Consider the following 24,990-nt stretch of genomic DNA (forward strand, 5'->3'; position numbering starts at 1 on the left):
TCAGAGTTACTTTTCATCAGCCATATTAACACAAACTCCTCTCCTCCTCGGGTTCTAAAGCAGTCAAATTATCAGGGATCGCCACTGTACTTCACACCACAATGACGAGTAATGCATGTAACACCACCACCACTTTCTTTTCCACAGAAACATTCAGTTACTTCTAAACAAACACCCTGAAAGCTCTTTATACAAGTACGTGTCACATATACTGCATCTTTGCATGCAGAACTAATGTATACTAATATACAGTACTATACAGATCAAGATAAAGAACGGCTCTTTAGGAATGACGTTTAAATCTCACCCCCCATCAGTGAAGATCGAAAGAAAAGGGTCCCTTAATTCCCTGACCTTTTTTATAGCTCTGCACTACAAAACAATTACATGATAAAATCGGGCTATGGGCAGTTAAACTAAGAGGTTTAAGATCCTTTTCAAAACATCAGCAGGTGTCAAAAACCTCACCATCCAAATGATCCCGAAACATCAAACAATAAGTAATCTGTTTTAAATTAGACAGACTATGGTGATAGCATTTCTGCAGGAAAAAATTAAAAATTCTTTACACAACTACAAGCATCCAAATAAAAAAAATTGCTGTAGTCTTAATTATTCAATGAGCACAAAAAACTACACTACAAAACAAAAACAGCACAGCCCATTTATTGTGGAAACCAAACATACTGGCAGAAAAATATATTATGCAGTACAGCATTTTGTTTTATGAAAATGTTAAATTCATATTGCAGGCAAGTACTATGCTATCCTCAGCTCAATCTATAAACACTTGACTCAATACGTGTACGACACACCATACATTAAGTGTTACAGGATGTGTTACACATTCAAACCACCCAGCTGAGTCTATTCCTGTGAAGGAGAACAGATTCCTGTTCTCTACACTATTTTGAACATTTGAAAAATGAAAAATCAGAACCTAACTGATCTCGAATTCCACGCATAATGGTACATTTGCACTTTATTACACTTATTTTGTCACTGACTTCATCTTTTAAAAATGTTTTACTCGAGTTCTCCTTACGACATCTATTATTGTAAAGTTCTTTTTTCAAAGCATCTGTCCTCCTTGTTCAAATGTTTGTCAGGCAGTTTAATAAAAGGGTGCAATATATCAAAAGCAGTATAACCGGATGAGGAAGAGGTACTGTAATGTGAGAACACATCTTTTAGAACAGCTTGTTCTAATTAGCACAACTCTTGAATCACCCTCACAGATAAAAGCAATACAACAGAGAAATACAACTGAAAAGTTGTGCTTCTTTTTTACTTATTTTAAAAAGGTATTAAATAAATTACAGCAAACAATGTGCACTCAATCAAAGTAAGAGGAAAATGCCCATGAACCACAACATGACCGGAACACAGTCTTCCGCCCCTTCCTACACAATTAATAAAATATTCCTCCCAAATGTTAGCCATGTGTCTGTAGTTTTTAGTATTAGCAACATTTTCATCACCCTTTCCCGATGAAAGAAATGTATTCAAATTTAAAAACCGATAACCGATTTTGACATTACCTAAGCACCTCATTAAAACGCATCATTCCTGGTTTTCATTAATAATGCCAGATGGTAACCGAATCAACGGAATTGGTCCTTCTTTCTAATGTAGCAGGTGTCCAGGAAAGATGTCCACTAGCAGCCTTTATGGTACAGTTTGTTCTTTTGGGACTCTGGATGGGTATTTCATGAGCCTCATTTCTCTGAGCTCCTTTCCAATCGTGCTACTCCACAAAGACTTGAAACAGAGGGAATATCAAGCTGTGGAAACTGACTTCAATCTTGAAACATAAAAAAAAATCATATTTAAAATTGCTTTCAAAATTCATTGAGAAAATTAGAGCAAAGAAAAGAATGTTGTGCTCCTCTAAAATTCATATAAAGAGTATATGCAGCGGTGCTAGTAGCCGCCTCGAAATAATATTAAAAATGTGCAAATCAACCCGTTGAAGCAGAGTCTTCTAGATTAGATTACAGATTTATGACTGATAACTGTCATGAACGCAGTAACCCCAAAACACTCCTTCTTTCACCTGTGACAGGTTATGCTGCTGTTGGCTGGATCCAACATTGATCACTGTTACTCAGCTCAGCCCCCTAAGGGTCATGGGATATTAAAGCACTTCTTTAAATCGCTGCATGTGTCGGGGAAAAACTAGATGAACTAGTCCAATAACGTGAATAATTGATTCAATGGCCTAATTAAGAGATCAAGTGGAATTAGAACCAGGTGACCTTGTGGAACTACAGTTAAGGAACACTGCCAGAATCCAGAAACGGGCCTTTGGTAGCTACACTTCACAAATGATCTCCACATTTCAGCTTGTCCAACAGGTTCCCGAAATGAAAAATCTGTAAGTCTGGTGATAAATCAGAGACCTACTGCACACGTAGAGAATAAATGATGGAAATTTTAATAAGGTGAAGATAATTATAATGCAGAGGAGTCCTTCCTCACCCTTTGTATGTTTGTGAAGGGCTGCTGTTTTTCCCAGCTGAACTAATATGTTTGCCTCCGGGAAACATAAAAAAACATTTCAAAAGGAGAGGTCTTTCAATCCATTTAGCCTGTTTTGTTGTAGGAGATAATTTATCCAGGATTTTATCCAGCTGTTTCTTCAAAGAAGTCAGTGTATCGGTTTCAACAACATGGCTGGGTGGCTGGTTCCAGACTGCCATCACCCTTTGAGTACCAGTACCAGTTTAAAATGCACTTCCACTCAGTTTCCAGTGGTGCCCTGTGGTTCAGGTGTCGATTTTGTCAATGCCCTTGAAGATGAAGCACTACTGCAGAAACATGACAATTCTCCCCCATGTGTTGCTTCCCACTATATTAGCTTTACTGTAAAACCCTGGAGATTAAATGAGTGGACAGTTAAAATGAATCATATCTGAATTTTTTATTAACATTTTGGATTTTTCTTTTCTGCATGAGATCCAAGTCAACAAAAACCTGGATTAAGAACGAAGGTCAGACTGTTCCAGATCCTTTCACCAGACTCAAGTACCCAGACTCAAGCTTTCTGTCAAAACGTATTACAATGCATTTTATTTCCATTCTCCAAACTCTGCCACAGGGCTGACTGAACCATTCATTGTAATTAAACTGAAACAGAAAAACATCAAATGTCTCAAAGGAAAGTAAATGCTTTTAGCAGATCAAATGTACTACAGCTCTGTGGCTTGGGATCTGAGGTTTGCATAGTATTTTATGACCTCCAAATATTCAAATATTTACAGCTCGAGGTCTTAAATCTAAACACAATAAAGCTATTAAACGCACACAGGTATCATTCAAGCTTCGGTAGTCGAGCTACAAAACAAGCACCAGAACTAATCTGGGGGACAGGTAATCAAAGGGATTTTACTAAATAGTTCCTGGAAGAGATACATCTCATAAGATGAGTTAACGGGTAAAGAGGGAGAAAGTGTCTTATGCCTTGCTGGTAGCTCTTCAACTCTGGGATTTATGGGATCATGTGCAAACTCGAGAATCATCGGAGAGACTTGCGGAGAAGCGGTCACAAACAGTTACAGTTACAGAAGTGTTGTCACCCCCCCGATAGCTGGACGGTGTAAAACTGCGGTCTCATGCGCTGTCACAGGAATGGCGCTGGGCACGCATGGAGAACACGGGCGACCCAAGATCAAATCCCAGCAAGGGCGGGGAGTGCTGCCACGATCAGGGGGGGTGAGAAGCTCATATTAGAAGATTCTTATACTGCATATAGAGGGTAGAGCAGTCGACCTAATATTTGGTCGGCTCCCTCTGCAAGCTGAAATGGGACCTCTGGGCAGAGGAACAACAAGCAGGTTCACAGATACAACACAAAGACAAGAGCTCAGCCAGTAAAACAGTAGGATGTCCTGGAGTAAGACCAGATTTGATCTGGTTCAGATTTAAGGCACGATGTTCATGAAGTAAATGGCAACAGGACATACACGCGCACCTCACAAAGATTCTATTTTTCTGGTTAATCTTAAGCTCTTCTTATACAGTCTGTTCAACTGAAGAACGTTACCTTCTGTGATTTCTTTGAATTTAAGTAAATATGACTTTTCAAGAAGGCAACTAAACTGCATAAAGCCTAATTCTGCACAACAATGTACTTCATTCCAGCCCGTGACCAAATGAAGACTGTAGTTAGATATGGATCACACTGTATTTTTCCTAAGAAAATACTTATTCCATATGAGCTGTTCATTCAGATAACTGAATTAAGAAACAGCAGCACTGCACAGGTAAACCTACTTAATTTCACTTCACTTACTCCATTCTACCAATGCTGAAGCCCAGTACAGGCCTACATGTTGCGCTTTCAGATTGTCTGGGTAGGAACGCTGCTGCGTTTTCTCCCACACGAGACAATGGTCCGAGCTGCAATGTGTTCCCCCTCTGAATGAGTGACAGTACAAACTCCCTAAGGTGGCCGTGAGGCACTGCAACACTTACCACTTCTCTGACTAGCCAGTTCTTAGATCTCCTGGAGGTCTCCCAGCTTACTGGAATATTGTGCCTCCCACATCCCAGAGACTGTCAGACTGTGGAAGCTAATGGGATATTCTTGGATAGCAACAGCAGTACCTCAAAACACTTAGGCACTTCAGTCTTGAAAACAGCTTAGTCCAAAGTGAAAAAGACTCATATTCCAGCCACCCGTAGCTGTAAACCACAATTGGGCTCTAAACTCATACAGTGATTTCATGTTCCAAGTCTCTTCGTTTGGCAGACATGTAGACCACTCTTATGATATCCTGGTCACAATGAAAAGAGAAGTTTGAGTCGAATTCCAAAGCTGTTGCAATGTTTTGCTTCTGCATGACTGTACCTCGGCCTGCCTCTTATAAGCGCAGAGAAACCATTGTTGGATCTTGACAAGTCATTTGGCAACTATTTCTTACTGACAGTTGAAATAAACCAAAACAAAAATACAAACTGTTTTGATTAAAATTAACTCTGCTATGTACAAATATGAAAATGTTGCAGATTAACGTTCGTGGGCGCATGACTCAATATTTACAGCTCAAAGCCATTGCGAAAAGGTTAAATGGTGACACATGCTCATTTGTTCTGTATGGAACGTGCCTGGTTTAGTTCTTTAATACACATAGCATTATCCAAACGTGGGGCAAGGAGGCAAGATCAGTATGGCAGAAGTGTAAGTAGACAGATAGACAAGTGCATGCAAAATGTCTAAAAAACTTGAGCCCAAGACAGGCATGGGCAGAGTACATGGTAAGCTCTACTCACATTTTTCATAAGGTTCCTCACAAAAGAAGAGCACTAAAATTACAAGCAGTTGTTAAGATAATGCACACGCACTTGGATTAAAACTTGGTTAATGGAAGGGAAGCGGTGGGAAAAGATAAGAGCCAATTGTTAATTGGGGGTGATGTAATAAGTGGAGTACTGCAAGGATTAGTATAAGGTCCACTACTCTTTCTGATTGATATCCACGTTCTTGATTTTGTATAACAATAAGACGGCAGACAACACTGTAAAAGCAATACATTTAAAAATATAGGTATTATTCAAGACCAGATAAACACCTGGCAGAAGATGTTGAACACACAATTGTAACCTAAGATTAAAATACTTTTTAAGAAGATTACACGTCAGGAAAAAATACATCTTCTAGACGATGTGGGAAAACAATAAAGCAAACTGCAGGCTCAGTAAGAAGTATAGAATGTTATATTTAAATTGTAGAATGCAAAAGTAAAATTTTAGTCATCACCTTAAGAAAATATTGCTGTATTACAATCAGCCAGGGATCAAATATTAAACAGGGAAGACTACAAATGTTCCCTTCAAGTATTAATTCACAAAAGCACTTTGAAAGTCAATTAAATGGAAAACTTTTTCTGAAAATAGCAACACAGCCATGCTGGCAAAGTCAATAGGCTGCTTTCATTTAAGGAACAACTGGATGAGACCCTCAAATGACTAAAGTATTAACAACCAAAAAAGTCAGATGGGCCAAATGGCAAACTATCATACACAACATTCCTGATGTTCAAAGTTATTGCCCGCTGGAAGTAATACTAGAGGCAAACATTTCTTAACCTCTTCAGATTATACCACAGTTTTGTGTCTTCCTACTTCACCCTTAATAACCTTTAATAGCACTTTTGAAACTATAGGCAGATCATAAACAAAAAAGAAAGCTAAAGATTGCAGTGTTTTTTGGCTCAAATCCTGTTATTCCAAAGGCAGACACAGGCGTTAAAGACAGAGGCACTCAAAAGATTCCCTGCACACTTTTAATCAAGATTAATCAAGAAAATGAATTCACTATTTTTACACAAAGTAAAGCAATGGGGTCTGTTTTGTTCAAATCTCTACAAGCAAACGGAGCATAAAAACGCCTGATTGTCAGGACATCAGCAGCCATATCACCCTGCAACTCACAACTGGCAGCCCACTGGAGCCCAGCAGGTGTGAGCCTGGTCAGTACCTGGATAGGAGACCTCCTGGAAAAAACTAAGGATGCTGCTGGAAGAGGTGTTAGTGGGGCCAGCAGGGGGCGCTCACCCTGCGGACCATGTGGGCCCTAATGCCCCAGTATAGTGATCGGGACTCTATACTGTAAATAGGCGCCGTCCTTGGGATGAGCCGTAAAGCCAAGGTCCTGACTCTCTGTGGTCATTAAAAATCCCAGGTTGTTTCTTGAAAGGAATAGGGGTCCTCGGCGTCCTGGCCAAATTTCCCATTGGCCCTTACCAATCATGGCCTCCTAATAATCCCCATCTATGAACTGGCTTCATTACTCTGCTCTCCTCCCCACTGAGAGCTGATGAGTGGTGAGTGTTCTGGCGCACTATGGCCGCCATCACATCATCCAGGTGGGGCTGCACACTGGTGGTGGTGGAGGGGAGTCTCCATTACCTGTAAAGCGCTTTGAGTGGACTGTCTAGAAAAGCACTATATAAGTGTAAGCAATTATTATTATTATCATCATCAGGAAGCCCATCCAACGCACTGCAATTTTTTCTGGTTTTGTCATTTGCATTGCAGTAGTCATAACCAGAACAGCCCGTGCAACAGCACATCTTCAAGTCGTGAAAAGAAACCTGAGAACTGAAAAGTCAACAGAAGCACAGAGCTGAACTATTAAACTAAAGGTACTAAAAATAATAATTAGACAGCCTACTCTGCTTCCTCTTTTGGTTTTACACTGACTTTGATAAAAGGCAAGGGGCAGCTAGAACTGCCTCTGTAAGGCGTTCATGCATGCCTTACTGTAGCATTGAATTGTATCAACCCAAATTAAGATCATTCTCTCCGATGTCTACCAGCAACAACCACAAACACAAATCAACTGCACACAGATTTCAGCAGAAAGCAGACTGATGGTCTTTTACAAAAACAAGCGCACACATAGAACATGAAAAAATTTAAACATTTCTTGTGAAAAGTATCACAATAACAGGAAATACTGAATTGTAGATGTCTAGTCATGATTCACTGTGACAATGAAATCTGCTACAGAGTGGAAACCCCACATGTAAATTTAAAATTGTGACAAACTTTCCCAAACATAACCTTAATCTCACCGACAGGAAGTTAAGCGTCTGAGGAGGAAAACCACCTCGTCTCGCACAGATACAAAAGTTCATGTAGTTGCCCACAAAGTCAACATTTTGACCTTGACAAGAGAATTTTGCAACTTAAATACACGATGCCTTATAAATGCATAACAGTTTGCATATTATTAATTAGAACATGCAAATAACTCCTATATATTTTACATTCAGCTGAATGTAGTCTATATATTTTACTCTACATACATTTTAAGCCTTTCCTCTTTTTAATGTTATGAATAAGACATTTAACACATTCAGTGCAGAGACTGTCAGAATGACCAAGTGTAAACTTTTGATCTTACAAAATAAGCCTAAACCTCTCTAAATTTAACATATCAGTAGCTATGCCTTTTGTCACCAAAATTAATAAAAAAGCAAAAAAGAAGAAATGAAACGAAAGTGTTTCAGAGTGCGACTTCTATGATCTCTTTTGAGGAAGGAAGTCAGTTAGTTTTCTCTATCGGGTCTGTAAATCTACACCCATATGCCCCCACCACTTTCCATAGATTAGTGTATGCCAGGCTTCAAACCATTAACCCATAGCAGGGCAGCCACAAAGCCAAACTCATCTACAACATCCTATTCATAACGGCCTCTGCGCCACAAGTGGGTGAGACCTACACATTTAGAAGCATAAGCTACCAAAGAATTGTTTTTTTTTTTTACAACCATCTGAAGTTTACATGCCGAATTAAGAGCCCTGGAGCACCACCAAAAACATGTTTATTAATTTAAAATGGCCAAAATCTGTCACAAAATACAAAACAAAATGAACATGTGTGCAAAATACCACATACATACCACTTCTCAGTCTCAACAGCCATCAGAACCCCCAACTACAAACAGCTCATTTGTCTTTCACATACCCTCTTTCATATTACTGTGCAGAACGTAATAATCATGACTACCAAACGTGCACTGGCCTGGGAGTTTCAAAACTGAAATCTTTATGTATTTATTAGGATTTGATCCACAAGAGCAGCTGCCTAGACTCCTGACATCGTTAATCTCCATAAAACAAGCAGTAAAAAGACGACAGGCTGTTACTCGACCAGGAAGCATCTCCCTCCTTGGGTTGCTAAAGCCAACCATTCAGCCTTGTTCCAGCAAGTCACTGCTGTTCCTTAAAACTGTACATCTGCACCACTGGGCCTGACAAACAGGCTACCACCCAACCAAGCTTTCCAGACCTGTGTCCTCCCCTTAATACAGCATTTGCTGTATTTTTAACAAGCTGTGCCACAGCTAGCCAGTGCACAAGATCTCCTAGCTACAAACCCCTCTCTCACCCTCCCAGCTAATCCTCAAAAATGGCATTCCTGAAATGGCAGCTGCCAGTCTGATGTCTTGTTCCTACTCCGTTGGAAAACAAGTGCACAGCTGCCTGATGAAGAGAGTCACTATCTAAAATACTTAATTACTCAGAGGGTGGCAAATTCCACAATGGTCTATCCCAATTAGTATTTTTTCCTCTTGTTAAATTCCACTCATTCTTCTGAGTATTAGATACACCACACTAAAAACTGGTGTATCTAATGAGACCCGTTTCTTCGAGTCCCTTTCAGAAGCCATTAGCCACAACATCAGTTCCTGATTTGAGCCTAGATGGTGTCTTTCCACACAGGCCCCTTCTCACATATCCTAATTCATTTATCATTCATCACCAGGCAAATAACTTCGTTGTTGCCTCAAAGGTATGAAGTGGGAGGTCATGCTAATCTATTGATAGCTGCTATAAAAATCCAAATCGCAACTAGCCACAAGGGTTTTCTTTAGCACACCCCTACCAGTAAATCAGTTAGAATCACAATAACTCCTGAACTAAGTGGAAAGGCCCAACGTGTACCATCAAATTGGATGGTTGATGAATACTTCAGTGAAAAACACTACCAACTATAACAAAAACAATGAGTGAAAATGGTTTTGGACCTATAATGAATATCCCAGAACAAAAAAAAATCAAAATACTCATTAAAGTTGCTGCACAGACGTCTAGGCTTTTTCCAACAGGGGATCTGCATCTGACTATTTTTGAATGTGGCAAGTCTTTGGTGGGAAAGTGCCAATAAAACAGATAAAGATTAAATACAGAGATATGAAGCATGTAAAATTGGCCTGACGGCTTGGGAGTTTACATTTGCAGGGGGATCCTGGAGCATTTTAATTATGAAATGTACCACTGTTCACTCACGAAGAAAATCATGTACCTCTTTCTGCAATTATCCATTAGTAATGACAATGTCAACAATTGAGACAACACACTGAGTTCCCACCTGTACAAATGGATTTTAACCTATTACTAATAAAATCACGGGCAGGAGAGACAGGGAAAGACTTAACACCACTCTCTGGGACAGAGTGCTACCAATCCATCCATTCATTTCCTAATGATTCCATCCAGTTCAGGGTCGACAGGAAACCGGAGACTGTCCCGGAAAGCAACAGGGCACAGTGAAAGACACATCCTGGACAAGGTGGTATTCCGTGGCAGGGAACACACAGGCACGGACAAACACACTCTCACACCTGGGCAATTCGCGCCAAGCCAAGTAACCTCTCAGTACGTCTTTGATCCGCGCGAGGAAACTGGAACGCCCAGAAGAAACACACACACAAACGCCATGCAGGTAGCACTCCACAGCCACAAAGCCAGGGCTCCGGTACAGCGAGACAGCAATGCTAGTGCCTGCCCCGCCAGGCCGCCCTGCTCCCCAGTCAAACACCCCAGGAAGTCAAGTCCATGGTAGACCGCACATGAGACAGCTCATCTCTTTTTGCTTCACGAAGCCTCTCTAACCACCAAATTTTAAGACATTTGATGACGTAGACTGGAACATGGAAATTAAATCCGGAAAAACATCATACATTTTTAAGACCAGAATAAGAACTTTGTGAATAACAAAACTGGATAAAATTGGAGAGAGAAAAAAAGATTTAGAAAACACTTAGCATTCCAATTTCTTCGTCGTTACTTTTGATCCTATAGTAATATGAATGAAGTCCTTCGAGACATTTCTATATGATGAAAGGGTAGAAATAGAAAGGACCAAGATGCAAGATGATCTGCAGAGCTGTATTCACATTATGAATACCACACAGTATGTTTGCAAAGGGGGGGATTAACGCTTAAAGCAAATCAGCTAATTTTAAAAAAGCCTCCAGGAGAGATCTTCTGTGTCACAGCAAGAGTTTGTATCTCTGTTTTACTAGAGATACAGCTATTTTTAATGGCCACTGTCATGCACTTTTAATTAGGAATTCAGGATATTTGTGCAGACTATATATATGTATTGCACATTTGTTAAGGAAATGACTAAACACTTTCATGCTTATCTTTCTTTAAAATGTACAAGGTCACATCTCAATAAATCAACTGATTAGACTTTGCTCAGTTAATCCGGAAAAAGTCTTTAGTTATCCCTAGAGACAATATAAACAGTCAAAATGGCTCAGTTCAAACATTCTTAACCATGTTCTGAAACCAATTGCAGAATCAGTTTAATTAAAATAGACTAAATATCCACTTTCTAGCACCTTATCTCTCGATTTTGTCTCTGTTGTGAGGACAGTGAAAAAAATAACTAGTAATGAACAGAAGTGAGCATTATACTATCCATATTTCACATAAATTGTGGCTAATAGAGTTTAACTGTTCATTGCATCCTATTAAATGTTCTTTGTAAACAGCAGACACATGGCCAAGGTTAAAAATAAGACCACGTTAAACTTAAAATAACAGCACTTCTTTCTGGATTAATCAACATTCATTGCAATTCTGGAAGTATGGGGCTTAAGTTTCAGTGTAGACCATTGTCTGTTTATGCCTATTTGTGAAAGCAAGAACTTATTCAAACCTACTGCAATGCACTACATGATGGAAGATCAAATCAGTCAAGGGTTTAAGAACAGGGATGGTCACCCAAAACATGTTAATCTTCTGCAATTTTTCTACTGAACATAAACTGTTATTAATGTCTACACTTTGCTGGCATTATTAGAAATAACCAGGACATTATCTCGACAAGCTCTTGTCCCGAGACTTCATTTGAACATACTGTAGATGGGATCATGCTGGATTCATTGTCCCAAGCTCGACCATGCTTGAGCAACTGCCTCTGAGGAACATGCTGACAGCTCTTTTCTCACTTGCTTCCAGTTATATGTGCCTATATTTATACAAATTGCTCAACGACAGGAAGGAAATGGAAATAAAAAACATGCAAAAAGTCCAAGCCCCCCCCAAAATGTAAATGCTAACTTTTCTCACATCTTCAATTATTTTTCAGTCCAATGTCATCAGCATGCACCGTGATGTTCACCAGCACAAGTACTCTGAAGAATAATCACTGAAGACTTTAAAAAATTCTAAATTCTGTTCGAGCAATAGGCTCAAAAGGTGAAAATCATTGTCCCCGGCTGCTGTGCAAATTGTGTTGTATACCTGCTGCCGTGACAGAATCCCGCGTGATTCCTGGGCACAGGAACCCACTCCACATGGAAAGAGACAAATTCCATGAAGGATTAAATCTTATACAGGCATAAATTGAAGAATGCGTCGGCAGGTACTACACTCTTTTCCAGACAAACAAAAAGAGTAAGATGGTTGAAATATCTGTGAGAAAAACGCATCATATTTTACAGAGTAGGCGCTCATCGAACGAGAACGAGAGGAGGGAGTGTGAGGTAGTCGAGCTCACTTTGACTGCATCAATGCTAAGCTCCCGTCTTATTTTCACAGGGTTTAAGCACATCTGAAAGTCAGAGCCGTTAGCAATGAGCCCAGGACGCCCTTGTATATCGACCACAGGTAAATAAACACCACTTCCAGGAACACCGGCACAAAGACTTCTTTGTTTCTAAGAGCTCTTAGCTTCTCTGGAACGTATCCCCACATTATAAGAGGTCTGTGAGTGTCATCCCCTTTTTTCCACGCAGGTAATGAAGTATGTCTGCAATAATCAGAGGCTTTACTAATAACACGTACAGAAATCCTTTTGAGTCCTGGCAGCAATAGTGTATAATAATGACTGGGGGGGGGGGGCAGGAGGAAGCTACATCAGCCAATATTTCCAGAGGATGTGGCTTAGGGTGTGTTGCTTCCAAAGCCACAGGCCTTTGGCATAACTTTGGCATAATCTATGCTTATGACCAGTTACTGATGGAGTCAGGCTTTAAGTCATAACAGTTCATTAATTCACTTCTGGATATTCACAGCCATGGAGAACATTATAAAAGGTATTTTTTTTATTATGAAGATTTCTAACTCTCCAGCTTTTTACAATCAAGAATATTATATCTTGATATGTAAAAGTGGACTAATCCTTTCTTCTTTTTAATGTTTAATAAAACGTTCAACGGAGATAAAAAAGAATAGAAGCAGAAAGTCATACTTTTGCTATAGTATTCCCTATTTAAGGATAACATTTCACTCTTGTTGGTTTTATTAAAAAGGACAAAATGCATCTATTTTCTTTGAAAAATATCTATTGTTCAAGTGCAACTCAGGCTTCCTTTTCAAACAAGATCATATGATTACACATGTATACTTCACCTTCCGGAGGAATGAACACACCCCCTGTTTGCATCCTGTTATTCACAAAGAGTTTCCCCTTACTTTAGTTCACTACATCTAGTCTACAGTAACAGGCCTCCAGCACATTTCATCATAATACTTAGACGAGGAACGCGCCTTCTGTTTTTACCATTTGAACGCACATAAAAATCTCTGCTGTAGTCTGACCATCAAATAAGGGCCTTAACACTTCCAATGGAATTAACGCTGCTCATCACAAACTGTGCTACTGCACTGTTTGAAGACTACAGTGTTACAATATATAAAAAGGGCTCTAAAACTAAAAGCAACTTTTTGGATAGTAATGCTAAAAGATTAGTCACACATTTGCCCCTGGAAACTGATCACTGTGAGCTTCACACAGATTAACTGAGCCTCTCAACATAGTGAAACAGGAATATTCATCCACAGAACCCAAACCTGAAAAATTCTGCTTTGCTCTGCACCGTTTTTTAAAACTCTGTTCTTAATCATCTCAGTGCTAACATCTTCCTAAGTAACAGTAAGAAAATGAACAGTCTCTTTAAGATGGAGATTGTGTAGAAACCCCTCTGGACAATACAAGCAGAGCCATTGTACATTGATTATAGACATACTTTTGTTTCTAAGTCTAGATCATTAAGATATCTAGAAAATCCGTGAAATTGAGGAAGACTAAAGACTCCTGGAAGACTAAAATGGGCAGTGCTGTTTGAAACCTTCACCCTCCTATCTTAAGTAATAACTGGAAGTAGTTTTGAAGTCTTCCAAGCCATTTGCCTTCTCACTTTAGCGGGCTGAAAGTACTGTGAGGTAATTAAACTAGAATAATACAGGGAGTAAGTCTGGACTTAATTGCTCAAACAGGTTGAGCTCAGGAGTAGTTTACAGTATGGAACGATGGTTAAAAATACAAAATAATAGTGGTCAGGCAGCCAACCTAGTATGGGCAAGAACCTGCTGTATTTCTTCAAGTCTGGAGTTACAGTCTACAGTTCCTGACCAAAAGCAGTAAGAGCCTGCATTTTGCCACACCGTGAGCACTGCATGCTTGATAAATATTACATCTCAAGGTGCAAAACCAGCCCAGATGGTTGTGTATAGACTTTTTCAAGTTGCAACTGAATCTCGGCAGAAGTTCCCAGATCAGGCATGTGGGTGTATGTATAAGATGTTAATGGTGCGTACACAACAATAATACTTACCCTGTTTGGATTTAATTGGAAACATTTTTTTAAACAAGGGAAACTATAAGTATAGTATGTGCATTCAAAACAAAGGAACAGAAATGGCAGTGAGGTGGCCATATTGTCCCATTTCCACACAGATTCATCCTGCTGGTACTAGAATTTCACCTAAAGGTTTGGACTTGCTTGGCCAACCAGTTCTTGAGCAGGAGTACAATGCTTGATGAACCACATTTCTAACGTATTAACTAACTAGTAACTACTACAAACTAACGTAGTACCTTTTTACATGGAAATGCATCAAAGCACTGGTTGTTGAAATATGCAAAGCTTTCAAGTTAATTGGCACTACAGTTTGTAAGAAAATGACATTGAAAGGGTGAGTCTGCCATCTAGGTTGATGCACTACTCCAATTTTGTCACAAAAGTAAAGGCAGATCTGTACCCATGTATGTTTGCAGTCTGAGGTTTCCAAGCTATCCATTCATTGAACACCAACAGTTTTGGAAATGAGAAGAAACAAAAACCCTTACAGAGACATAATTTTATATAGTCAGACCACAGCAATCCAGTGCTCTGGATTCCCAGTGACTGTCAGTTCAGCTGTCAATCAAACTTGAGGCACAACCCACATGAATTCACAGAACAGGCACTTCTAGTGTCAAAAAGAATAGTTAAAACTTAGGTTCATTAAGCACTGACTAAAAGCACACATAATGTTTTGTGTGCTACAATTATTAAACAGTCTTGTACAGATAACCCTTTGTCTTAAACATTACTGAAAACTGTAAATACATAATCAAACAGACTTAAAGTTTGGACTCCAATCTTCATTCATGAAGTATCCCTTGCTGTTCCTAATACAGACCTCTGGAAACTGAGAAAAAAATCTGAGCATTCATATGAACTGCAGTGAAAGTAACTGAAGTACCACTGAACTTCCTTAATGCGTCATTTTAAAGCACTGGGCTGGTGGCTATAAATACTCTGCTGATGCATTTCGTTTCAGTGTCTCTTTGGTACCCAGGTTGCAGTGTGAACTAAAAACCCAACAACAGGCCATCATATAAAAAACAGCCTTAAGATTTAGCCATTTATAAAGTAGTTGGACAAAGTTAAAATATCCTGAAATATCCAGGCTATGTCTGGACTATTAGGTAAAACAGGAGTCCCAGTCAGCAACTTCATAATGTACTGTGATGATATAAACAGAAAAACCCTTTTATAGTTCTAATTTCTAATTTGTTTGAATGAAGACGAAACAAACAATACTTGAGTCTAACCAACCACTATTAAAAAAAAAAGCACCACAATATACAGTTGTTTGTAGTAAGAAATTCACAATAATGTATAATTGCAATAATTACTGAGCTGCATTATAGGGCTTTTTATGCACTGTAACCTTTTAATAACTTTAGGAAGCCATTTCTGTAAAGATGAATAAAATTGGCAAAAAGCAGATGTACGTAAAATCAAAATCAAAGATGAAAAAATGGGCTTCATGGAGGTCTGCAATCAGGCTCTTTAGAAGACTGATGACGCAGCCCGTTTCCCCACGACTGCGTGAAGGACCGCCACTGGAAACTCACAGGCACAGGCTGTGGCGCAGGTAGGGATACACAGAGACAACCACATTCAAAGTTGAAGAGACTGCCCCAGACTTACCACTGAAGAAGCTCTTAGCCCTCAGGTAGCTGACACTGAGCCTCAGCACGGAGAGCTTGTCCAGTTTGGAGATAACATCCTGGGGAAAGGGCAGCAGGTTGGCTAACCGCTCCAGCTCTGCATTCAGGCGGTCACGGTGCCTTTTGGAGGGATTGGACTTGGCTCCTTCGGGAGGGGCCGGCTTCGTACTACGGATGGAAAAAGAAACAGGGACAACATATTGATCGATCTGTAAAGAGACAAAATTCATAGTATTTCCACAGCCCCAGCGTCTCAGGTCACAGAAGCCAAGCACTGCCAGGCTGGGGGACGTCTGCTGGTCCAGCAGTGCCATCAGGTGACGATACTCCCCCTGGGCCAGAATTTCCAATCCACTGTCCCCAGATGGGGACCACGGACACTGTGCTGTGCTGTAAACCCTACTTTTCAACAATATTCTATTTCTTCCTTATAATTCATGTCTATTTACCATCTGTGAAGTAAAGTTTTTTTTTTTATTTATAGATACTGTAACATGTTTACACAAGATCCCACCTTAATTTCAGAGCTGATAAGATTGTATTTTATTTTATTTCACCTGTTTACTTTTCTGTTAACTGTACTTACTTAAGATGAGATCACTAAATGCATTATATATTCTAGAACAAGAAGTAATAGAGCTTTAGTGCAACACAATACAGGATCTATTTTTCACAGCTTTCATGTTCCAAGTTAGTGAAAAATTTGTTTATTTATGAAGCGTAAAATGCTCAATAACAGTATGACTGAGGTCAATATTTTAATTTCTGCAGGACAAAGAAAACATGCAAGCTCAATTCTCCAGGAATTAAAAGCATACAAAGTAAACATTTTAAAAGCATTTGGATTCCTTTTCACTAAATTTCAGGCTTAGTGCTTTGCTAAAAAATAGGAATATATATTTTTTTTAAATCAGGATTACATCCCATGAAAACAATAATATCTGAAAAAAACTCTGCACATCCATACTGGACAAGAAGGACATAAGGAGCCACTTTCTTTTCTTGAAAGGGTATTGGGAGATCAAATGCCATATCCATCCTGGGACAGAGTCAGCTGACAGCCAAATCAGACACTGGCTGATTGAACATTTATGCCAAAAATCGAATATTTCTAATAACAGATTTAATTATCTTTTTTTCTTCTTTTATTTTAAGACAGAACTGAAATGGCATGCAAAGTCTGCATGGGAAAACAGAATATAAGCAGAACGTGATGAAAGAATGCTTGTTTTGGCATCTAAAATGTTCTCGCATACTCTGCTATCGACGACTGCTTCAGGGTGTGACATTTTCATGTGTCTCCTCACTTCCCTTAAGACAGTCCTCTTCATTATAAAACTACACTAAATTAAGTCAGAAAAAGTATTGTAGAAGCATTCAAAATTCAGGGAAACGCGTGGCTTTCTTTTTCTACACAGGCCCTTAAAATCCACTGCCCAATAAACACCGTAACTTGTATCCGCCATTTATAAGGAAGAAGTTCCATCATTCCATGGCCATATCGCACTGTATACTTGGGGTTAAATTCAGTGTATATGATGTCACTGCATGTTATGCTACAGTAATTCCTGTCACATGACCCATTACAGTAATGCCTCACGTCATTTTTGTCTGCCAGTAAATAGACCAATATCTCCCTCAGCAGTTTAAAAAACAACATTTTCAAGAACAGATCGTCAAAACTCAGAAAGCTACACAATGCATGTTAAAAAGCAGCGGATTTGTTCCTTTCGGTCACTCTGATACCTTTAAATTTGAGTACTACATCCTGTAGTGCTTCACCTCCACCAGACTCTTACTGTGATATCTGGAATTGAATAAAAATAAGTGCGCAGTCTGTGTTTTCTATGAAATCTCAAGTTTAAAGCATGCTAGGTTTATTTACTGCTCTGTTGCTTAGCCAGTGGCAGCCAGTGACCTCCGAGAGGAGGGGCCAAAGCACAGACAACCAACACCATGATCTTCCTGCTGCACACGAGTGCTGCACCGGGCCGGGCGAGCGCACAGCTGCCCGCTCTTGTCATCGGCTCCCCAGCTCCCTCATTAACGCGTTCCTCGCCCTGTCCTCTGCAGGCTGCTGGGGCCCTTCTCCTTGAAAACCTGGCCCGAGGACAGAGTCGCGAAGGCAACACGCCCCCCCTCCTAGACCATTCCATAACCGAGTCAAAGGGAAGAGCAAGTCTGGCCATTTCCCTTGTGCTGGCGTTTCAGACTCCAGGCTTGGCTCTCGGGCAGCTGGCTGCACCATCTTGGAACGCTCTATAACACGCAGCTCACAAATCACTGCGTCCCCACTGACAGCACGGGCGTCAGGTCCTGCTGGAGACAATCAGAGGCGACGACCTCATGAATCACTGACTGTACATGACTTGCAAAAATTAGCGCCCCAAGGCTCACCAAACACACGCAAGATAATTCCCTATTAGCTCAGAAAGTGAAGAGGGGGGTACAAAATGCCAAAGTCTGGACTTCTACGGTACATGCCATTGGAGCAGGTAGTTCACATACCATAAAATTAGCAGTGTGATACTAACATCAGCTAGCTCATAGTGATATTAAACTACTACAAATTATTAAGGACAACTAAATCTGAGCCATTGTTATATTTATTCAGGCTGCAGCCTAAAAACTTTGTAAACATTTAAGCTGTGGCCCAATTTTTTTTTAAAATCAGCAGTTTCTTTTTTCCCTGAAAGTAGAAGAAATAAACAAACAGCTCATGATGCACTAAAGTGCAATGCAGCAAGTTAAATTACATTTTTAAAGATGTATTAAAAAAACAATGATCTATTATCATTATAAACAAAGTCTATGTTTCCTGCAAAGTGCAAGGTAATCTACATTTATCAATGTATCTTTTTTCCAAAATGCCATATTGATTACATTTGCCTTGTGAAGTGTAGCACAGTAAATGCTTTTTCCTGCATTGTGTGATAGAATGATAAAGGCAGATTACACAGGCAAAATCCAATTAATGGAGATGATTATTTTTCTCTGTGAGCTTTGACACGACTGGTTTTTCTTCCCCTGGTAGTCCTCAAGCAACTGTCCACAACACTAAAAAACACAAGTAACAGCAAAAGTGCAGCATGCAAATGCCACTAAGAAAATGAGCACACGACAGGATAATACTCTATGCGTCACTTGAAAATCTATCTGGTCTGACTGTTGTGGAAATGAAGACTGACTCGGATGCAAATTCTTAAGATGTCAGTTCAGTACGTTGATCTAATGCCGAGGTCTCTCTCTCTAAGTGCTTAATGTGGAAGTGCTGTAAACAAACAGGTCACGTACTCTCAGGCACAGAATGGCACATTCTGTGCACTATTTTGACTTATCAACAAGCCCTTTGATTCATTCTTAAAACCCTGCTGCTTAATGGAGTTATGGAAAGCAGCGCATTGCTTGACTTGTCCTCTTCTACCAAAATAGCTTTGATGCCGTCTAAACAATAGGGACTCTACCCTTTTAAAAACTGCACAAGGCACCGGCAAGAGGCCCATCCAGCAGAAAAGGTCTCATTTTAGAATCTGTGACTCACGGGGGTGTTAAAGTTTTCATTTGGGCCAAACTATTCCAAACAGGCTACACTGCCCGGATAGAGCCAAGATTTCACTGGCCATATGAAAGGAATCTGAATCATTTGTACCGTTTTTTTTAAAAAAAAAAACCTAATCTTAAAAAAATCTTTTGGTGTTTGAAAGAGAGGCTTTGGGTTGAGGTTGTGGTTTAATCTATGGGTTAGAGTTTCAGGTACGTCAAAGAACGCTGAATGTAACTTAACATTCAATCCCACTAATGAGCGATGAGCACAACTCCAAAAGTATGTTTCAAGCTTTAATGTCTCGCCCGTGTTAAGAGTTTGACTGTTCTCTAAGAGAGCCCAAGTAAAGCGCTGTATTTCTCATCAATCATAATATGCAGGGATCTGCGATGCCTTCCCTTTCCCTAATGCTAATGCTAATAAAAGGGCACCGTGGGCACGGATGAGTTGCGTTCGACTCATTTCTGAACCGATTTAAGGTTTTGCTAAACCGACTTGTGGAAATGCGTTCAAGCCGCGGATAACACGTCTCCGCAACCCCTCGGGTGCAGAACAGCAGATGCCGCAGAACGTGTCACATCATCATATTCATATGTGTATCCCTTTCTCATGTGAATCCACACGCGTCGGTAACTCTGTTCCCACCCCGCCGCACACCGGCACTAGACAATGCTGGTGCTGGCTGCCCTGCAGCTATGAAGAAAGGTGAAGTGCACCAAATATTCCTCCCAGGCCTGATCTTTCCACATGAATATTTTAATAGCTCTGGAGATGGCCAGCATTCGGTTACTTTTTGGGGGAACTCAAGCCCTGCAAAAGTCGGGATACAATTTGGGCTTTCCAGTGCAAGCCGAGCTCCGGGCGACTTCATCCGACCATTTAGCTGCGTCATTAGGAGGCGTTGATGAGCTTTCCAGGTCTCTGCTCGCCACTGTCTGCACAGCTCTAAGCCCGATGCAAGTCGGATATCTACAGCATGTACATGCAAGCAGACGGCAAAAGCGCGGAAAGCGTGGCACCGGGAACTGGAGGGGGTCTGTCTCGCCGTGCACACCAGACACGCCGTCCTGTCGCCGCTCCGAGGCGGGGACCGTCGCCCGGCCTGTGCGGGTCTCCGTGGATCAGTGCCGAGCCAGCAGGCTTAGCGGAAAGCGACCGGACCGAGGCCGTGCATCCGCCCAGCCCGGGGCACGGATGGGGCTTGTGCACGGCCAGGGGCAGAGCCGTGTCCCAGGGCGGGCGGGCAGGGCACGGCTTCAGGGCGCCTGTCCTCCGCACGGACCCCGCCAGGGCGAAGTGGGCGAGCAAAGCCGCGAACGGTTCCAGATGCTAGCACAGACGGGCTGGGTGCGTCACCGGCCGCCAGGGGTCCGAATACCATCTCTCCCATTTCACATCCCCCCCCCCTCCCCTGCCCGGCTGGAGGACACGGCGGTCCTGCAGGTGTTGCGCCCCGACCCCTCACGAACAGACACACGGCGTCTCCAGGCCTGTCGCACCGGCTGCGTAAAGGCCACTCCGGCCGCAGGGCTGCGGCGGCGGCGTCTCCGGCCTCCCGGACCAATGCGAAACGTTAAGGAGGCTTTGGGTTTGCTGGGGGGGGGGGGGGTTCTACTTTGCTACAACGACAACAACAACAACACATAAGTATTTCACCCCCCCCGGATAAAAAAAACGAAAAGAAAAAAATCCTCCTAATCTCCGAGCGAGCAACGCCACGGAGACCTCCGGCTGCCGCAACACGAATCAAACACGCGAGACGCGCACCTATTTGAAAAGAAAAGCCGGCAAGACCGTCCGACGTGTTTGGAAGATCGTTTTGGGGGGGGGGGGGGTTCTTTCTTTCTTTCTTTCGGATGCATAGGCGTGCTTGCGGAGGGTCCTACCTCTTCTGCACGGGCTTTCTCCTCTTCCGACTCGCGTAAATGCTGCTCGTACTGTTGCTCATCCTGGTCTCTCGGCAGGACACGAAATTCCCTTTCGCTTCACGGCCCTTATCGCTGTCGCCGCTGCCGCTGCTGCTGGTGGCGTTGGTATCAAGGTTATAGATCCCACAATCCCTCCCTCCTCCCCTCCAAAAAAAAATAAAAAAATCAATGACAACCAACAACGACGACGACGGCACTTCGCCTTTCACAAAAATAAGCAGGGTGTCCTCGACAGGATCGAGGTGGCGATCAAGAGGGGCGATTTTCTGCTAAGAACCATGTCCCGTCGCGGGAAACCCTGTCAAACCTCCCTCCTGTCGTCGTCGTCCTCCTCCTCCAGCGACGGAAAAAGGAAAAGAGAAAAAGGTCACCGCAGTAAGACCGTGAACTTGGTGCTCGCCGGAGCGCCTGACGCAACCGAGACGGGCTGTAACCGCGCAACTGACGCGCCCGGGCTCCTCGCGCCCCCCAGCTCGAGCCGCTCTCTCCTCTCCACGCGCGCTCCCCTCTCCCGCACGTGACGGCTGCCGGGCGCTCTCCCGCGGCCAGGTGTCTCGAGACAGGGGCACCACCTGAGCTTTCCTCCCCTCCCCCTCTCCTCCCTTCTCCTGTTCTTGCTCCGAAGGATCGGGCCGACTCTCTGAATCCGCACGCTGCTGCTGCTTCGGGTTCCTGCGTCCCCTCCTCCCTGCCAGCAGACTGGTCTCTCCCTCTCTCCTTCCCCCCTGTGCGCGAATCAATGTCGCTTTTTGCGAGCTGGACGGACCCAGGTTACACACGCCCAAGCATTGCGTCCCGGCCCCGATGACGCTGACGCACGCCTGGACGTCGGGGGGCGGGGCATGGGCGTGGGAGGCGGGTGTCCCGGCGCGGCGGCCATCTTGGTGAGGTCGCGGCAGGGAAACGCAGCCTGCCGGTAAACTGCGCGGTTTAGATTAGCAGGCAGCGTTTACCAATTCGAGGAAAACTGCATGCTGCGATACGGTTGTAATTTTGCGGTGACAGAAAAATCACGAACTGCAAATCCCAATTGAAGCAGAAATAAAACTGTAGATACCAACAAAAGGTCATACAAGAGTGGCGTGGGCGCTGTGGTGGGTTCATTCTGATCATAATAGAATCATCTGTATTTTTTTTTTCGTAAATGTGGTTTGATCGTCTGTCTATCTGTCAGTGCTGCAATTTCCCCAAGTATTAAAAAGCGTGCATTGACGCTTAATACCCGCACGTCTACGAATTGACGTCATTTTTCTCGTACTGTACGGTATTAAAAGGAAACAATATAGGATTAGCAGGATTAAACCAGATTCAAATCTAATGTGAAGGAACTGATTGCTTAGATTATTTCTGTGGATATATTATTTTTATCGCTCCAGCAATACAGGGAGTTGTTTTGCATACCTAATTAGATCATTGAAGTGCCAGAGGAATCGCGGATTGAGAAAGTCAGGTGTTCTAATTTTATTTACTTTATTTAAATATTTTTTTTACGCTGGGGAAATATAATAACTTGGTGCATATGCCCTATAAATTCGAGGCTTTCCCCTTTAGTCTTTAGTTTCTCAATTTACCTCAGCTGGTGATGATATGTGCGCTATATTTGGATAAATGTGTGCTTTAGTTTATGTTACCTGCGTTTAAATTGGCCCCGACAGGCTGTGAAATCGGATCGTAACAGATGTATATTCAATTTACACTTAATAATGGGCCAGAACGCCCCCACATAGCTGAGAGACTGAGAGACGGTGCCCCTGTCTCTTGCTGTACGGCTCTGATAGATTGCTGCTGCGTCAATAGCATATCCAGTTTCTAAACAGATCCGCGTTATTTCATCAGCTCCAGTGTGTTTTTCTGACAAAATACCCAAGAGCTCTCAATTAAAACACGGCACAACGATATCTTTCACAGAGACACAAACCGGTCATCTGTGTGTTGCCGTCAATCTATAAAGTTCAACATATTTAACTTATTCGTGAAGTCCTGTAAGGTCGACGTGATGATGCAGTGGTTACCACTGCTGCCCCACAGTGCTGGGGCCTGGGGTGCTGCCTGTGTGGAGTCCATATGATCTAATGTCCAGGTGCTCTGGTGTCCTCCCACAGTCCAAAGGCTAATTGGCTACTAGTCCAAAGTTGAATTGGCTTCTGGGAAAAGTGGCCCTGCTGTGTGGGTGTGTGTCCCTGTGTCTGCTCTGTGATGGACCGGCGTGGGTGTGTGTCTCTGTGTCTGCTCTGTGATGGACCGGCGTGGGTGTGTGTCTCTGTGTCTGCTCTGTGATGGACCCACATGGGTGTGTGTCTCTGTGTCTGCACTGTGATGGACCGGCGTGGGTGTGTGTCTCTGTGTCTGCTCTGTGATGGACCCGCGTGGGTGTGTGTCTCTGTCTGCTCTGTGATGGACCGACCGGCGTGCTGTCCAGGGTGCACCCTGCCTTGTGCCTGTCCCTTGCTGGGATGGGCTCCCCTGTGACACTGTACTGGATAAAGACCATAGCATGAAAGCAAAAAATATTGTACATTATGAAAGAGCTGTACTGTACTCTATGTTATGTTCTTCAAAGAGAAAAATATTTAAGATTAAAAAAAATAATTTCTGTCAAGACATCTAAAATCGTAAAATGAAACAAAATGGCCACAATAACAAAACAAGTCACAGGACCTACAGTACGTGCGTGCTTTCAGATATCACTGGGTGGCTCTGGAGCTGAACCAGGAAGCTCCTGGTTTCATATCCTTTGTGTCAACCACTAAATTAAACTTAGCCCGCCAAACATATCTATTGCATTCTCAGCAAATTTAAATAAGAAACAATATAGCAGCCATATTGCCCTGCAACTCGTGGCTTCCTGTTCCCGTCTGAACGGGCTTCATCACGCTGCTCTCCTCCCCACTGAGAGCTAGTGTGGGGGGAGCGTTCTGGAGCATCATCCAGGTGGGGCTGCACACTGGGGGTGCTGGAGGGGATCCCCATGACCTGTAAAGCGCTTTGAGTGGAGTGTCCAGAAAAGCGCTATATAAATGTAAGCAATTATTATTATTATTATTATTATTATTATTATTATTATTTAAAAACTGCCACTGTTAAATGCTTTCCCAAAAAATACGCATTCTGTTCATAAAACCGTAAATGTTTGTGTTTTCTACACGTTCCACATGAACATGAAGAGAACATGCAAACTCCACACAGATGGCAGCTCAGGAATCGACCGCAGGGCCCCAGTGCTGTGAGGCAGCGATGCTACGGACTACATCGTGCTGCCCTAATTTTATATTTGAAACGAGAGACGCAAAAGAAAATGAACATGCAATAACAAGCTGATCTCTCATTTCATCTTCTTCTTTCAAACCATTTTCTTGAAATGCTGAATGAGGAGGGCTATCATTATGAAGATGCCATACAGTTCACTGGTAATGTGCAGCATTTGTTAGAACTTACATTCATTAGCTTGTACAATGCAACATCATTAAGAAACCTCCTGGTAGTTT

At 42.1% G+C, this 24,990-nt stretch overlaps 1 protein-coding gene across 2 annotated transcripts in view; it reads right to left on the reverse strand.

Moving 5' to 3' along the window:
- The window catches only part of ahr1a (aryl hydrocarbon receptor 1a), a 65,903-nt gene extending 43,628 nt beyond the window's left edge, over positions 1 to 22,275 (reverse strand). The window contains exons 1-2 of one of the 2 annotated variants that reach the window (XM_015357947.2): positions 21,464 to 22,275; positions 16,014 to 16,201 (exon numbers count right to left, since the gene is read on the reverse strand). In XM_015357947.2, coding sequence (XP_015213433.2) covers positions 16,014 to 16,201; positions 21,464 to 21,525 — 250 coding nt within the window. In that variant the 5' untranslated portion in view covers positions 21,526 to 22,275. The remainder of the gene's footprint in view (positions 1 to 16,013; positions 16,202 to 21,463) is intronic. The other variant, XM_015357946.2, reaches the window with a different exon arrangement.
- Positions 22,276 to 24,990: the final 2,715 nt, after the last annotated feature.

This window comes from Lepisosteus oculatus, chromosome 10, assembly GCF_040954835.1.
Source record: "Lepisosteus oculatus isolate fLepOcu1 chromosome 10, fLepOcu1.hap2, whole genome shotgun sequence".
Lineage (NCBI taxonomy): Eukaryota > Metazoa > Chordata > Actinopteri > Semionotiformes > Lepisosteidae > Lepisosteus > Lepisosteus oculatus.